This window comes from Vanellus vanellus (genome assembly GCF_965231255.1).
Source record: "Vanellus vanellus genome assembly, chromosome: 2".
Taxonomy (NCBI): domain Eukaryota; kingdom Metazoa; phylum Chordata; class Aves; order Charadriiformes; family Charadriidae; genus Vanellus; species Vanellus vanellus.
This window is the reverse complement of record NC_138906.1, coordinates 169,708,262-169,725,513: the sequence shown is the minus strand read 5'-3', so window position 1 is coordinate 169,725,513 and position 17,252 is coordinate 169,708,262. Positions and strand designations below refer to the sequence as shown.

The 17,252-nt window shown below is 55.0% G+C and overlaps 3 protein-coding genes across 3 annotated transcripts in view; all 3 read right to left on the bottom strand.

The window, feature by feature from the left end:
* ARHGAP39 (Rho GTPase activating protein 39) overlaps positions 1 to 223 on the bottom strand; it is a 174,886-nt gene extending 174,663 nt beyond the window's left edge. The window contains exon 1 of the mRNA XM_082498861.1: positions 121 to 223. Coding sequence (XP_082354987.1) covers positions 121 to 131 — 11 coding nt within the window. The 5' untranslated portion in view covers positions 132 to 223. The remainder of the gene's footprint in view (positions 1 to 120) is intronic.
* A 10,595-nt stretch (positions 224 to 10,818) lies between these two features.
* Positions 10,819 to 11,133, bottom strand: LOC309686270 (feather keratin-like; the record flags this gene model as incomplete). The annotated part of the gene is made up of 1 exon (XM_082498851.1): positions 10,819 to 11,133. The coding sequence occupies one exon, from the start codon at positions 11,131 to 11,133 to the stop codon at positions 10,819 to 10,821; it is 315 nt and encodes a 104-aa protein (XP_082354977.1).
* Positions 11,134 to 15,875: 4,742 nt separating this feature from the next.
* LOC309669309 (feather keratin-like) lies at positions 15,876 to 16,184 on the bottom strand (the record flags this gene model as incomplete). Its single annotated transcript, XM_082479935.1, has 1 exon — positions 15,876 to 16,184. The coding sequence occupies one exon, from the start codon at positions 16,182 to 16,184 to the stop codon at positions 15,876 to 15,878; it is 309 nt and encodes a 102-aa protein (XP_082336061.1).
* Between the last annotated feature and the right edge of the window lie 1,068 nt (positions 16,185 to 17,252).

The window sequence follows — 17,252 nt, the reverse complement described above, 5'->3', positions numbered from 1 at the left end:
GGGTCTGGGCCGCTTAAAATAAGGGGAGCAGCCCCCCCCCCGTAGGCCTCAGCCCCCTCAGAGGGTTCAGCCCCCCCCCCCCCCCAAAAAAAAACACCACCCCGCGGTGCCGGTTCTCACCTCTCCGCCATCTTCCCGGCGGCCTCACCGCTCGTCGGCGGCGGCCCCGGTGCCGGTTCGGCCTCTCATGGCCCCGGCGAACCGATCGAGGAGCCGCCGCCGCCGCCCCTTCACCACCGCCTTCTCCCGCCTCAGTCACCCCGCGGCCGCCCCGCCGCTGACTGAGGCCGGCGCTCGCGCCGCGGCCCCGCTCAGCGTCCCGCCGTCACCAGCGACAACGGCGGCGCCGCCAATGGGGAGAGGCGGAGGGGGCGGAGCCACGAGGGGGCTCAGCCACGCCCTCCACCGCTCCCCTCTACCGCCCGCAAACCACGCCCTGGGGCGGTGGGTTGGTGGAGGAGGGGGGAGGGAGCCGCGAGGGGTGATGGGAGTTGTAGTTCCGGGGCGGGCGCGCATGCGCAGACGTGGCGGGAGCGCTGCGCATGCACATATATGTACGTACGCGCACATATACGTCCATACATGCACGTATATGTACATATATGCAGATATATGTACAGACTTGCACACACATGCAGATATATGTACCCACATGCATACATACATGCACATGTATGTACACACATGCACATATATGTACGTACATACACATATACATCCATGCATGCAGCTATGTGTACATATATGCAGATCTATGTACACACATGCACACACATGCAGATCTATGTACATATATGCATACATGCATACACATATATGTACACATATGCACATATATGTATGTACACGCACATATACGCCACACATGCAGATATATTTACATATATGCAGATATATGCACACACACATGCAGATTTATGTACATACACTTACACACATGCATATATATGTACATACATGCATACACACATGCACATATGTACATACATACAGATATATGTAGATATATGCATGTATATGCACACACACGCAGATATATGTACATACGTGCTTACACGCATGCAGATAAACATACATTCATATATATGTACATACATGCACACACATGTAGATATATGTACATACATGCAGATATATGCACACCCATGCATACACATGTATGTACACACATGCAGATATACACACATGCATGTACACGTACACACATGCAGATATACGTGGATGCATAGATACACACACGTGCATACACACATGCAGATACATGTACACACATGCACATATATGTACGTACCCGCACATATACATCCATGCATGCAGATATGTGTACATATATGAAGATATATGTACACACATGCACACACACGCAGATATACGTACATACATGCATACACACATGCACATATATGTACACACATGCACATATATGTATGTACATGCACATATACGCCACATATGCAGATATATGTACATAATCACTCCGTGATTCCATGATATATGCAGATATATGTACACACGTGCACACACACGTGCAGATTTATGTACATACACTTACACACATGCATACACACATGCACATATGTACATACATGCAGATATATGCACACACATGCACACACACACAGTCATGTGTACATACGTGCTTACACACATGCAGATATACGTACAGACATTCCTATATATGTACATACATGCACACACATGTAGATATATGTACATACATGCAGATATACGCACCCCCATGCATACACGCGTGCACATGTATGTACACACATGCAGATATATGCACACTCCTGCAGGTACACGTACACACATGCAGATATACACAGATGCATACAGATACACACACGTGCAAACACACATGCAGATACATGTACACGCATGCAGATACATGTATGCACATACACACACACCCCTCCGGCACCGCGTGTTGTCACGTACACATGCGTGTGCGCACGCAGCCACACGGCTCATCCACGTGCCCACGCGTGTGCGCGCATGCGTGTCACACGTACACCAGCACGCCTGCTGCACACGCTGCATGGCTGCAGCACACGTGGGTGTGTATGTACGCCCCCTGCGCGCACGTGTGTGCACATGCACAGCGGGTACACGTGGTATGTGTGCACTTAGCGCGCGCGCACACGTATACCTGGTGCAAACACTGCATGTATGCGCACACACGTCCCGGACACGCCTACACACGCCCCGCACACGCTACGGGTGCACATACGTGTGCAAACACGCTGCACGCAGGTACACGTATGGTCGCTGCAGACGCATACAGTACACAACCTGCACACACGTATATGCACGGATGGACACGTGGAACACACACGTGCACACACGCACCGGCACGAGCGCATGACACGCCGCGTGTGCGCGGGGCGGGCACGTGTACGTGCGGATACACGGACACAGGGGCACAGACGTGTACACACGTGCAGATATACGTACATATGTGCACACGTATGTGCACATATATGTACATACATGCAGATATATGTACTCAGGACCCCGGAGACCTACACCCCACAATGACCCTCTGGGCCCCACAGCCTCCCTCGCACCCCACAGCCCCCCGGGGGACCTGTGCCCCGCCCCCCGGACCCCCCAACACCCCACAGCCCCCTGTAGGATCTGTGCCCCCCCCCCCAGCACCCCCCAGCCCCCCATGGGACCTATGCTGCCCCCTGCACCCCCCAGGACCCCCCGGCACCCCATGAGACCTGTGCCCCCCCCCAGCCTTCCGTGGGATCTGTGACACCCCCCCCTCAGCACCCCCCTGCACCCCACAGCCCCATGTGGGACCTCTGCCCCCCCCCCCGCACCCTATGGCCCCCCACAGCCCCCTGTAGGAACTGTGCCCCCCCCCAGCACCCCACAGCCCCCCATGGGACCTATGCCGCCCCCTGCACCCCCCAGGACCCCCCGGCACCCCATGAGACCTGTGCCCCCCCCAGCGTTCCATGGGATCTGTGACACCCCCCCCCAGCACCCCACTGCACCCCACAGCCCCATGTGGGACCTCTGCCCCCCCCCCCCCCGCACCCTATGGCTCCCCACAGCCCCCCATGGGACCTGTGTCTCCCCCAGCACCCCCCAGGACCCCCCGGCACACCATGAGACCTATGCCCCCCCCAGCCTTCCGTGGGATCTGTGACCCCCCCCTCAGCACCCCCCTGCACCCCACAGCCCCCTGTGGGACCTGTGCCCCCCCCGGACCCCCCAAGACCCCATAGCCCCCCGTAGGACCTGTGCCCCCCCCTTGTCCACACCCCACTGCACCCCACAGCCCCATGTGGGACCTCTGCCCCCTCCCTGCACCCTATGGCTCCCCACAGCCCCCTGTGGGACCTGTGACACCCCCCCCCTACCCCCAACACCCCACAGCTCCCTGTGGGACCTGTGCCCCCCCCAGCACCCTACAGCCTCCCATGGGACCTGTACCGCCCCCTGCACCCCCCAGGACCCCCCAGCACTCCATGAGACCTCCATCACCCACCACCAGTGCTTCGGCAACACGGTGGGGTCCAGGCACCGAAGCATGGACTGATCTCAGCAGTGACTGGGTGAGCTCCAGTTACCCCCGGCTCTGCCCCAGTACCCACCAGTTTGCAGGGCATCCACTGCTGTTCCATGGAGGACCAGCGTAGGCTTGGCATATCCATGCAAGAAAACCCAACTTGAAGGCCAGAAGGAGTTGGGGGGGGGGGGGGGATTCAGCCTGGAGAAGAGAAGGCTCCGGGGAGACCTCTGAGCCCCTTCCAGTGCCTAAAGGGGCTCCGGGAGAGCTGGGGAGGGACCTTGGAACAGGGAGGGGAGCCGTGGGACGAGGGGGAACGGTTTGACACTGGAAGAGGGGAGATTTAGGTGAGATCTGAGGAATAAATTCTTGACTGTGCGGGTGCTGAGCCCCCGGCGCAGGTTGCCCCGAGAAGCTGTGGCTGCCCCATCCCTGGAGGTGTTCAAGGCCAGGTTGGACGGAGCTTGGAGCAACCTGGTCTAGTTGAAGATGTCCTTGTCCGTGGCAGGGAGTTGGACTCGATGGTCTTTAAAGGTCCCTTCCCACCCAAACCATTCCACGATTCCGTTTTGCAGACGTACCTGTTTATTGCAGGAGGATTGGACTAGATGACCTTTAAAGGTCCTTTCTAACCCAAACCATTCTATGATTCTATGACAATGCATAAACAAGAGAGGTGGACCAAGCTCAGGCAGCCTGTACCTGCCCTCTCCTGGTGGTCACGCTGCATGGTCCCGGCATGTCTGCAGGACAACTTTGGAGATGCGCTTTCCTGGGGAGGAGGAAAGTAACCGCAGGGACATCTTCAACCGTCCCCATGTAGCTGGCAACGCCTTGTGCTGCCCTTGCTGGGGAGAATGGCGGAGAGGTATCCTCAGTCCCAGGATAGTCGTCTTCTTCTAGATGACATCCCAGAGATCCCTGCCTCCCACCAGTGCCCAGGCCATCGGTCACAACCACCTACAGGGGCAGGAGGCATGGAAACCAGTCCCAGAGCCCCACCTCCCTGCAAGCTGTGGCTCCCCCAAGCTCACAACCCCCAGCCCTTGGACTGGGCTTCGTCCTCGGCTCGTCCCTTCCAAGCCATGGCCTCTCTTCTCTCTGTGTGGCGCTTTCTGGGAACCTTGAATCAAATTGCTCTGTCTTTTAAACCTTGCGACGAACGCAAGATGCCAACATCTCAGGCCCATGAATACCCGCTGTCTCTGTTGCCGTGGAAACAGAAGACTATTATGTTTTAACATTTTTAAGCTACACAAAGGCTCGAAACATCCCTTGAACCCCCAATGATTAAACGAGAGAAGTAACGAAAAATATTCCATCAAGGTACGTTGCAAAAGCCACGGCAGCATCACCACCCACCCCCCCTCCCCCTTTAACAGCTCCACATCTCCTTGTCAAACTCAGTGTCAAAATATCCTGTGCTGGGAGAGGGGGGCTCTGGGATCAGCCAGGGGGTGCAGGGACACGAAGATGCGGGCATGCCCTTGAAGGTAAGCACGGGGTCAGCTTTCACGGTCTTACAGAATGGTGGGGGTTGGAAGGGACCTCTGGAGATCGATCTAGTCCAATCCCCCCGCTAAAGCAGGTTCACCTAGAGGCAGGGTGCACAGGATCGTATCCTGTGCGTATCATAGAATGGTTTAGGTTGGAAGGGACTTTGGAGATCATCCAGTTTCAACCCCTCTGCCATGGGCAGGGACACTTCCCACCAGCCCAGGTTGCTCCAAGCCCCATCCAGCCTGGCCTTGAACACCTCCAGGGACGGAGCTTCCACAACGTCTCTGGGCAACCTGGGCCAGTGCCTCAACACCCTCACAGTCAAGAATTTCTTCCTAATATCTAAGATAAATCTCCCCTCTTCCAGCTTGGAGCCATTCCCCCTCATCCTATCACTACATGCCCTTGTAAAAAGCCCCTCTCCAGCTTTCCTGTAGCCCCTTTAGGCACTGGAAGGCCACAATAAGGTCTCCCCGGAGCCTTCTCTTCTCCAGGCTGAACAACCCCAACTCTCTCAGCCTCTCCTCAAAGGAGAGGTGCTCCAGCCCTCTGATCTTCTTCGTGGCCCTCCTCTGGACCTGCTCCACCACGTCCATGTCTTTCGTATGTTGGGGGCTCCAGAGCTGGACGCAGTACTCCAGGTGGGGTCTCACCAGAGCAGAGTTAGAGGGGCAGAATCCCCTCCCTCACCCTGCTGGCCACACTTCTTCTGATGCAGCCCAGGGTACGGTTGGCCTTCTGGGCTGTGATCAGGCATTGCGCGCATCAACACTCTTTAAGTCACAAACATGATGTCACAGCGCTATATGGGTTGCTACGAGGAAAGCGAACTCCACCCCAGCCAGACCCACTGCAGTAAGACATGGCAGTATATACTTTGTGGAAAGACTATTATCCATCACTCTCCATGTTGACGCCGTACGGATCGAAGGCGACGTAGATGCCAAAAGTGGTGGGGGAAGTGGCTTTGGGACACTGCATTGAGGGGGGAAAGATGACAGGACCCCACACGGTTGGTCCGAGGACCCTGTGGATGAGGAACGGTGACATCTCACGCGCGCAGGAGGTCTGTGGCACCCAGCAGGGCAGATATTCGCTTTTGAGAGTTTTGGTGGTTGTTGTTGCTGTTCTCAGCATTTTTAGCAGCATTTTATCTTTGTGTGTCCCCTCCCAATTTTTTTTTCCCCACAGTTTATGTTTGGTGTTTCCTTGCCATTTTTCATTTTCTCTCTCTCTTTTTCTTTCTTTTTTTTTTTTTTTTTTTTTTTTTTTAGGGATTCTTATGTCTCTTTCCTCTCTGTGTTTGTCAGTTTTTTGTTCTCATTAGTTGATCTTAACAATTTGTTTAGGCAGGCCTTTCGGACCAGGTGGGTTTTTTCATCTTGTTTTAGCCGCCTTTTTCCCCAGAAGGGCTTTGCGGGGGGGGGGCTTTTCTTGTTGGCACTAATTCCTGTGGGGTTTTACCTATTTACTCAAAGCCCATGGACGCGTGGGGAACTTTGTATCTTCGGCAGGTTAGTTTTCCTTCCCTGACAGTTACTTGCAGAGTCTGCTGAGGTATTTATTGATTGTAGCTGTTTTTTTGGGGGAGGTTACTGAATCAGGCCTTTCCCCCCCCCTTACCCCTCCAGTCCCCTCACAACAGCCCCGTGAGGTGTTTGGGTTGGTTCTCGGCACCGGTTCTACTCTTTCATTCCCTCCTTCACCCCCTGCCCCTCCCGGCAGTTGTTTTGGGGGATGTTTGGTGAAAATTCTCTATTTATTGTACCGGAGGTGTTGATTTTTTGGGCTCCTGACAGGGGCCTTCTAGAACCTTCCAGGGCCTTCTGCAGCAGCTGGTGCCTGTCAGCAGATTGGCAGGTTGTTAGCGCCCCTCTGATTGGCAGGTTGTTAGCTGATTTCTGATTGGTAGGTTGTTAGCTGCCCTCTGATTGGCTGGCTGCAGAGGGTTGAGGGAGTACCTGCCTGTGGTGAGGGGAGGCTGTGGCTGTTGGGCTGAGGTGGGGGCAGATAAGGGGCGCTGGGGGCCCAGAGGCTGGAAGGGTCTCATCTTCATTAATGATCTGGATGATGAGAGTACGCTCAGCGAGTTTGCAGATGACACCAAGCTGGGAGGAGTGGCTGATACGCTATAGGGTCGTGCTGCCATCCAGAGGGGCCGCACCAGGCCTGAGAAATGGGCTGATGGGACCTCATGCAGTTCAACAAGGAGAAGTGCAAAGTCCTGTACATGGAGAGGAACCACCCCAGACACTGGGACGTGCTGGGGGTCACCCAGCTGGAAAGTAGCTCCGCAGAAAAGGCCCTGGAGGTCCTGGTGGACACCAAGTTGAACAGGAGGCGGCAATGTTCCCTTGCGGCAAAGAAAGCCAACGGTGTCCTTGGCTGCATTGGGTGGAGCGTCGGCAGCACATCTCAGCACTGGTGAGGCCACCTCTGGAGTGTTGTGTCCAGTTCTTGGCTCCCCAGTTCAAGAGAGATGTGGACATACTGGAGAGAGTCCAGTGAAGGGCTGTGAGAATGATGAAGGGCCTGAAGTGTCTCTCCTGTGTGGAAAGGCTGAGAGAGCTGGGATTCGTTACCCGGCAGAAGTCTCCGGAGGACCTCATCAATGTCTATAAGTACCTGAAAGGAGGGGGCCTAGAGGGCAGATCCAGGGTCTCTCCAGTGGTGCCCAGTGCCAGGACCAGAGGCCATGGGCACAACCTGGAACACAGGAGGTTCCCTCTGAACATCAGGAAACATTTTTCACTGTGATGGTGACAAACACTGGCAGCAGTTGCGCAGAGAGTCTGTGGAGTCTCCATCGTTTGGGACATTCGAAAGCCATCTGGGCATGGTCCTGGGCAGCCAGGTGTAGGTGGCCCTGCTTGAGCACAGAATCACAGAATCCCAGAATGGTGGGAGTTGGAAGGGACCTCTGGAAATCATCCAGTCCCACCCCCTGCCAGAGCAGGGGCACCTACAGCAGCAGCACAGGACGGCATCCAGGCGGGTTTGGAAGGTCTCCAGGGTGGGAGACTCCCCCACTTCTCTGGGCAGTCTGTGCCAGTGCTCTGCGACCCTCAAAGTAAAGAAGTTCCTCTTCATGTTAAGATGGAACTTCCTATGGTCAAGTTTGTGCCCATTCCCTCTTGTCCTGTCACTGGGCACCACTGAAAAAAAGACTGTTCCCATCCCCCCGGCACCCTCCCTTTAAGGATTTATAAGCATTAATAAGATCGCCCCTCAATCTTCTTTTCTCCAGACTAAAAAGCCCCAAGTCCCTCAGCCTTTCCTCATAGGAGAGATGTTCTAATTCCCTCATCATCTTTGTAGCCCTTTGCTGGACCCTCTCCAGCAGTTCCCTGTCCTTCTTGACCCGGGGAGCCCAGAACTGGCCACAGTGCTCCAGATGTGGCCTCCCCAGGGCAGATCAGAGGGGGAGGATAATCTCCCTTGACCTGCTGGCCACACTCTTCTTGATGCCCCCCCAGGATGCCATTGGCCTTCTTGGCCACCAGGGCACATTGCTGGCTCATGGTCATCCTGTTGTCCACCAGGACTCCCAGGTCCCTTTCCACAGAGCTGGTCTCCAGCACCTCAGCCCCCAACCTGTACTGATGCATGGGGTTACTCCTCCCCAGGTGCAGTACCCTACACTCGCCCTTGTTGAATTTCATAAGGTTCCTCTCCGCCCAACTCTCCAACCTGTCCAGGTCACACTGTAAGGCGGCAAGTTGGCTCTTTTAGGGGTGAGGACTGAAGCTGGCAGGTAAGCGAGGATGTAGAGGCTGATGTCATCGTTGCACGGGTTGAGATTATGGGAGCGAGAGATTTCTTGGGAAGGACAAAGCCGAGGTCAGGAAAGGGTTGACCTGATGTGCCTACAGGCAGAAGTGCACAGAGAAGTGCCTGGGAGGTAAGCAGGAGGAGCAAGAGCTGTGTGCCAGGTCAAGAACTATGACATCACAAAACTGCCTGAAACTGGTGGGAGGGCTCATGTGACTGGAGTGCTGTGATAGATGCACACGGACTCTGCAGGACAGACACACAGGGCGCTGCCTGTCATGCGAAGCAGCAAATCATCTGTTTGGAGATGTTCACTGGGACAGATGAGTCTCTGGCAGGTATGTGGTCTTCCTAAATGCCGCTCATGTGGATGTTTTGGGGTTTGTTCCTCAGACGAGTGGTGCTCGTTTGTGCTGAGGCCCTTGTGCTGACTCTCCTGCCTGAGCATCCTTGTGGCCATGGGGTTTCCTGCACACCATCATTCCTGGCGCGTGGAGTCGCCCTTAGAGACGAAGGCCTTGGCAAAGGGTGGTGTACGCTTGGAGGGCTGCAAGTCTGGTTCTCTGGAGCTTTCTGTGTGAGACAGCGAGCAGAAGAACGTGTTGTGTTTTCTCAAGGATTCCCTTGCTGCCTGTTGCAAACTCTTCTCCCACGGAGAAATGTGTGGGAGCTCCAAAAGCTGGTGCAGATGAAGAGTTGTGCAGTGGGACCATGGTTGAATGAGGGGTGTGATGCTTTCTGCAGCCCTTTCGTTGCCTTTGCTTGTGCAGAGGACAGGGGACGTGCTTTGGGCAATGATCGTCCCTGTGGAGAAGGAGCTGAGCTTTTACTGTCAGTGTCTTTCAGGTTATGGAATGGGGACTTGGAGGCCAAGGCTGAACCCCTGTTAGGAAATCACACATTGTTCCTCCTCCTTCCTTTCCTCCTTCATTTCTGCCTTCTTTTCCTCCTTCCTTTCCCTCTACCTTTCCTTCTTCCTTTCCTCCTTCATTTTTCCCTTCCTTTTCCCCTTCCCTTCCTCCTTCCTTTTTTCCTTCCCTTTTTACTTCACTTCCTCCTTCCTTTGCTCCTTTCTTTCTCCATGTTTTGCATATTAAAGCATTCCTCCTTCATTTTCTCCTTTCTTTATGTTTTGCATATAAAAGCTTTCCTTTCTGCTTCATTGAGACTACTACTTGTTAGGGCTGGAGAGTGGTGCTGGGGAAGAGTTGGTTAAGAATGTGCTGACAGGGGGAGATTGCATCAGAGGCATGGCCAGATGAGCATTACTGTACCCAAGCCGTTGTTTGGGCAAGTTTGTTTGGAAGGAAAAAATGTGCCAATCTATGTAGTTTGAGAAAAACTTCCCAGAAGAGGTCTTGGAACCTTGGGGCACTCATGCACAGCTGTCTCCAGGAATCCCTGTGTTTGTACTGTGATGGGATTGCTTTGCCATGCTCTAAAGAGGCTGAGCACTGGACCATTCAGCACACACCCCGATAGCCTGTACATCCCTGGCTTTGTGCTGTGTGAGGTGGGAAGAGCCTTGTGAGAAGAAAGAAGGTGAAGGCATCTGAGGCTGTAATGCGGGAAAACTTTATTGAGGTCAAAGAGTGCAAAGGCAGGAGCGCCAAGTGGAAGGGAGCCGGTCTGATGTACAGGTAGGGTGACCATCACCTTACATCCCTTCTTCTGTGAGATAGACCTTGGCAGAGCAGAGAGGTCTTCCTGGCTCGCAGTAGGAGGGGCACCAAGAGGTCTGCAGTGAGCTTTGGCTTGTCCGAAAGTGGTGCAGCAGAGAGTAGTGGACCTAGCAGAAGGGGCGATGCAAAGAAGGAAGTGTGAGAAGAGGAGGAGGCACATGGGCCATGTTTGCAGGCAGCGTGGGCTGGCCGTCTCCCTGCTTTCCGTGCTTGGTGCCTTGAGAGGAGGAGCCGCAGAGGATGATGTTGTCTGCAAGCAATGGCCTGGAGGTGCATATCCTCAATCCCTGGAGTGACTTGCGTGGTGTGGGTGGTTGGTATGAGGGGTGCTGGCGAGGGCCCTTAGCAGGGGTAGCAGCCTCTTCTGCCGCCGAAGCAGCCCAGGCCTCCCAAGCCGTAGCCGTAGCCGTAGCCGAAGGCGCCGGAGGAGACGGGCACTCCCTGGTAGCTGAGTTCGTTTCCCACGGCAGCGGATGCGGAGGATCCGACGGCGGTGCTCTGTGGGAAGGAGCTGAGGATGGGTCCTGGCAGGGTGACGACCACGGTGGAAGGCTGGATGACGACGCGGGAGTCCTCGCACTGTCGGACACAGGGCTCGTTGCAGCTGTTAGCCAGCGGGGTGGGTCCGCAGGGGCGGCAGAGGTCGTTGCAGGCCATGTGTGTGGTGTGGAGGGTCCCTGGAAGAGAGGGTGTTGAGAAAGCGTAGGGTGGTGGGGGTGTGAGGGGGATGTGGCAGGAGGGTGAGGGAGTGGGGAGGGCTGTTGTGGGTGCGTGGGGAGCGCGGGGGTGGTGAGGCGTCAGGGCTGGTGAGGCTGTGTTCAGAGCGTGTTGGAAGAGAAGGTGCATGTGGGTCAGGAGAAGGAGGGGAAGGGGGTTGAGGCTCACCTTGCAGGGCGCGGAGGAGAAGGCGTGAGGAGAAGTGTGTGAGGGAGAGAGGCGCTGGTTGGGCTTTTATGCTGGTCCCCGAGGGGCGGGACAGGCTTTGCGCATGGCAGCATCATTCAGCAAGCAGGTCTTGCATGCCGCAGCGTGGCAAGTAACGAGGTGGGGTGTGTTCGCCTTCCCACAACACACCCTTGTCATGTCCTCCTCTTGAGGATGTGTCCATTTGGCCCTGGTGGCAACTTTGAAGTGGAATAGGTTTTTGGGAGGATATGCATGTACTCTCAGTGTCAGGGCATTTGACAGATGTGACCAAAGCGTAGAAGTGGTGGAGTGTTGTCAGTGAGGTCATTCTGTGGCACTCTTGTGGTGTGGTTTGTGGGTGCATTGTGTAGAGGAGGCCCCATTTCCTCGCCGCCCCGTCAGCCTGCTCTGGGCTCTGGATGTGTGCTGGGTGTGAAGCGCTGTTCCTTGCATCGGATTTGGTTCTTCCCTTCCTTTGCTGCACTCTGTCTAAGGCTGTCTTTATGTCTCGCCTCTCCCATTGTCTCGTCTCTGAAGGTGTCCCAATGACCCTCTGTCTTGTAGGGTTGCCAGCTGAAAGGGGGTTGCATTTTGCGGCTTCTTCCACCTGGGAGTGGCAGTGAGGGCAGGCAGAGAGGCTGAATGAGTTGGGGCTGTTCAGGCTGGAGAAGAGAAAGCTCCAGGGAGATCTAATTGCGTCCTTCCAGTACCTAAAGGTGTCCTACAGGAGAGCTGGGGAGGGACTTTTTTCTAGGGCATGTAGTGATAGGAGGAGGGGGAATGGCTTTAACCTGGAAGAGGGCAGGTTCAGATTAAATATTAGGAAGAAATTTTTTACTTTGAGGGTTGTAAAGCACTGGAACAGGTTGCCCAGAGAAGTTGTTGAGGCCCCATCCCTGGAGGTGTTCAAGGCCAGGCTGGACGTGGCCTTGGTCAACCTGGTCTAATGGGAGGTGTCCCTGCCTGTTGCAGGGGGTTGGAACTTGATCTTCAGGGTCTTTTGCAACCTAAACGAGTCTAGGATTCCATGGTCAGGCCTGGTACACATCTTGCAAGCCCTGTGGTGTTGGGGGGCTGGTCATGCTCCCCAGAGTCTTATGTTGGCCCTTAGGTAGTGCTCCCCTTAGCTGGTGCTGGCACGTTTGCAGCCATGGCTCTGGCGTGACACAGTGCTCAATGTTGGGTGCCTCACAAGGGAGATGAGTTTCTTGAGAGTCTGTGAGTGTGGTGAGAGGCAGTGGGGGAGTGTGAGGAACAGGCAGGGGAGGCTGGTGAGCCAGGGCATTTGGGAGTCTTTACTTGAGGTGAGTGCTAAGGGGTGAGGCTCTCTGCATAGGGTTTGATGGTCAGCAAGAGAATTCGGAGATTGCAGAGGGTATTTTAGGTGAGGATGGTGCTCGTTGCTTCAGAGTTGTGGCCCTGGTGTTGGTGGATGCGTGCCCAAGGGTTGCTGACTGTGAAGGCCTGCCCCAATTAACCCAAGGTGAGTGCTTTGCAGGATGTTTGTCAAGCCAGCCGCGCTTGTTGCTGAGGAAGGTGCATTGCGGTAGGAAGGAATGATTTCCAAGTGGATGTACGCAAGTCCCTGTGGCCTGAGAGGTGGTGGTCGTGAATGCCATGGGAGCTGGCTGTTTTCCTCGAGGGGCCTCTCTCAATTATCTTGTGAAGGTCATGGTGCCTCGTAGCAGTTGCTGATGGCTGGAAGAGAGCTCATACCCCTACTGTCTTTGAGAAGGTCAGGAAGGATGAATAAGTAAAGTAAAGGCTGTTGAGCTCGACCTTGCTCCTGTGGAAGGTGATGGACAGAATGAAGCCAGCAAGCAGTGCCATGCCCAGGAAGGACTAGGAGGTGATGGGGAATCGTCAGTGTGAATTTCAGAAGGTGAAATGATCCTTGACCAACCTCAGTGTCTTCAAAACTGCAGTGAGTAGCTTTGTGACTGAGGAGAGAGCCGTGCCTGGTATTTACCTTAACTTTTTCTCATGCTGTCGGAGGTGATCTTTCTCTCTCCTTGGCACTTGTGAGGCCCTGTGTGGAGTCCTGTGTTGAGTCGTGGGCTCATCATTGAAGGGCAGAAAAAGACTTAGTGGAGCGAGTGGAATGCAGGGCCAGCAATACGGTGAAGCGACTTGAGACACCTTTCTACGAGTCGTAGGCTGGAGAGCTGGGAGGTTTTTCAGGCAGGAGGCAAGGCTGTGCAGGGGAGATGTCCTCAGTGTCTCTAAATCCCACATGGGAGGTGTCATGGTTCAACGCCAGCCAGCAATGCTGACCTTGCAGCCGCTCGCTCACCCCTCCCCCCAGCAGGGTGGGGAAGAGAATCGGAAGAGTAAAAGTGAGAAGACTCGTGGGTTGAGATCAAAACAGTTGAATAGGTAGAGCAGAAGCTGCACATACAAGCAAAGCCATAGAAGGAGTTCCTTCACTCCTTCCCATCGGCAGGCAGGTGTTGAGCCATCTCCAGGAAAGCAGGGCTCCAATACGTGTGAAGTTTACTTCAAAAGACAAAATTGGTACCACCAAACATCACCACCCCCCTTCCTTCTTCTTCCCCCGGCATTATAAAATGAGTATGACATCATATGGCATGGAATCCGATCAATGCTTATCAATATCTAAAGGACAGGTGTCAAGCGGATTGGGCCAGAGTCTCTTCAGTGGTGCCTGGCGACAAGTCAAGGGGTACAGGCAATTGTGACACAGGAAATTCCGTGAGGAATTGTGAGGAAACACAACTTTGCTTTGAGGGTGGATAAGCACTGGCACAGGCTGCCCAGAGAGGCTGTGGAGTCTCCTTCTCTGGAGAGATTCCAAAGCCACCTGGATGCGTTCATGTGCAACTTGATCTCAGTGACTTTGCTTTGGAAGGGGGGTTGGACTAGATGTTTTCTAAAGGTGCCTTCCAAGCTCCACCATTCTGTGCTTCTGTGACTCTGTGATTCTGTCATCTGGATAGACTGGATCAATGGGTTGAGGCCAGTTGCATAAGGTTCGAGAAGGCCAAGTGCCGGGTCCTGCACTTGGGTCACACAAACCCCCTGCAGCGCTACAGGCTTGGGGCAGAGTGGCCAGAAAGCTGCCTGTCAGAAAAGGAGCTGGGGCTGTTGTTCGACATCCGCCTGAATATGAGCCATCAGTGGCCCAGGTGCCAAGGTGGACGCTAGCATCCTGCTTGTATCAGAAGTAGTGTTGCCAGGTGGACTACGGCAGCGCTCGTCTCCCTGTCTTCAGCCCTGGTGAGTCCGTTCCTGGAATCCAGTGTTGAGTTTTGGGGCCCTCACTACAAGAAAGACCTTGAGGTGCTGGAGTGTCTGCAAAGAAGGGGAAGGAAGCTGGTGAGGGCTCTGCAGAAGAAGTCTTCTGAGGAGAGCGAGAGGGAACTGGGGTTGTTTAGCCTGGAGAGAAGGAGGCTGAGGGAGGCCATATCGCACTCTACAACTACCGGCAAGGAGATTGTAGCGAGGTGGGTGTCAGTCTTCTTTTCCCAGGTACCAAGTGATTGGTCAAGAGGAAATGGCGTCAGGTTGCACCATGGGAGGTTTAGATTGGATCTTAGGTAAATGTCTTCATGGAAAGCATTGTCAAGCAATGGAAGAGGCTTCCCAGGGAAGTGGTCAAGTCCCCATGCCTGGTGGACTTTTAAAACAGTAGACATGGACATAAGGGCCATGGTTTCATGGTATAGTTGGTCGTGTTAGGTTAAGGGTTGGACGCACTGATCTTAAGGGTCTTTTCCTACCTCAAGGATTCTATGATTCTGAGTGTGTGCTGCCATGGAGAACTTCCGTCATACGAATGGCTAGAAGTGCATTAGTGTTTCCAAGCCTTTGTCTGGGCAAGTGAAGGGCTTGTGTAATGCGCTCAAAGCCCAGAGGGTTAGAGTTGGTGGTTTTGCTGGGGACATAGTTCCTAGGAGAGCTCTTGTGGCCCTTTTCCAGGCAACCTGATGGGCTGTGTATCCCTGGCTGTGTGGCGAGTGAGATTGGAAGACCCTTATGTGAAGAAGGAAAGTGGAGGCGTGTGAGTCTGTGATGCAGGAGAAGTTTATTGAGGCCAAATAGTGCAAAGGCAGGAGCGCCAAGTGGAAGGGAGCTGGTCTGATGAACAGGTAGGGTGACCATCACCTTCCACTCCTTCTTCTGTGAGATAGACCTTGGCAGAGCAGAGAGGTCTTCCTGGCTCGCAGTAGGAGGGGCACCGAGAGGTCTGCAGTGAGCTTTGGCTTGTCCGAAAGTGGTGCAGCAGAGAGTAGTGGACCTAGCAGAAGGGGCGATGCAAAGAAGGAAGTGTGAGAAGAGGAGGAGGCACATGGGCCATGTTTGCAGGCAGCGCGGGCTGGCCGTCTCCCTGCTTTCCGTGCTTGGTGCCTTGAGAGGAGGAGCCGCAGAGGATGATCTTGTCCGCAAGCAATGGGCTGGAGGTGCGTATCCTCAGTCTCTGCAGTGTCTTGCGTGATGTGGGTGGTTTGTGTGAGTGGTATTGTTGAGGTCCCTTAGCAGGGGTAGCAGCCTCTTCTGCCGCCGAAGCAGCCCAGGCCTCCCAAGCCGTAGCCGTAGCCGAAGGCGCCGGAGGAGACGGGCACTCCCTGGTAGCTGAGTTCGTTTCCCACGGCAGCGGATGCGGAGGATCCGACGGCGGTGCTCTGTGGGAAGGAGCTGAGGATGGGTCCTGGCAGGGTGACCAGCACGGCGGGAGGCTGGATGACGACGCGGGAGGCCTCGCACTGTCGGACACAGGGCTCGTTGCAGCTGTTAGCCAGCGGGGTGGGTCCGCAGGGGCGGCAGAGGTCGTTGCAGGCCATGTGTGTGGTGTGGAGGGTCCCTGGAAGAGAGAGAGGGTGTTGAGAAAGCGTAGGGTGGTGGGGGTGTGAGGGGGATGTTGCAGGAGGGTGAGGGAGTGGGGAGGGCTGTTGCGGGTGCGTGGGGAGCGCAGGTGGTGGTGAGGCGTCAGGGCTGGTGAGGCTGTGGTCAGAGCGTGTTGGAAGAGAAGGTGCATGCGGGTCAGGAGAAGGAGGGGAAGGGGGTTGAGGCTCACCTTGCAGGGCGCGGAGGAGAAGGCGTGAGGAGAAGTGTGTGAGGGAGAGAGGCGCTGGTTGGGCTTTTATGCTGGTCCCCGAGGGGCGGGACAGGCTTTGCGCATGGCAGCATCATTCAGCAAGCAGCTCTTGCATGCCGCAGCGTGGCAAGTAACGAGGCGGGGTGTGTTTGCCTTCCCACAACGCACCCTTGTCATGTCCTCTTCTTGAGGACATGACCCCTTGGCCCTGGCGGCAGCTTTCAAGTGGCAGTAGTAGAGGCCAAAGGCTTGGTGTTGATGGCGTGTGTCAGGGCATTTGGCAGATGTGACCAAAGCGTAGAAGTGGTGGGGTGTCGTCAGTGAGGTCATTCTGTGGCACTCTTGTTGTGTCGTTTGTGGGTGCATTGTGTAGAGGAGGCCCCATTTCCTCGCTGCCCCGTCAGGCTGCTCTGGGCTCTGGATGTGTGCTGGGTGTGAAGCGCTGTTCCTTGCATCGCATTTGGTTCTTCCCTTCCTTTGCTGCACTCTGTCTAAGGCTGTCTTTATGTCTCGCCTCTCCCATTGTCTCGTCTCTGAAGGTGTCCCAATGACCCTCTGTCTTGTAGGGTTGCCAGCTGAAAGGGGGTTGCATTTTGTGGCTTCTTCCCCCTGGGAGTGGCAGTGAGGGCAGGCAGAGAGGCTGAATGAGTTGGGGCTGTTGAGGCTGGAGAAGAGAAGACTCTGAGGAGATGTTATTGCATCCTTCCAGTACCTAAAGGTGTCCTACAGGAGAGCTGGGGAGGGACTTTTTTCTAGGGCATGTAGTGATAGGATGAGGGGGAATGGCTTTAACCTGGAAGAGGGCAGGTTTAGA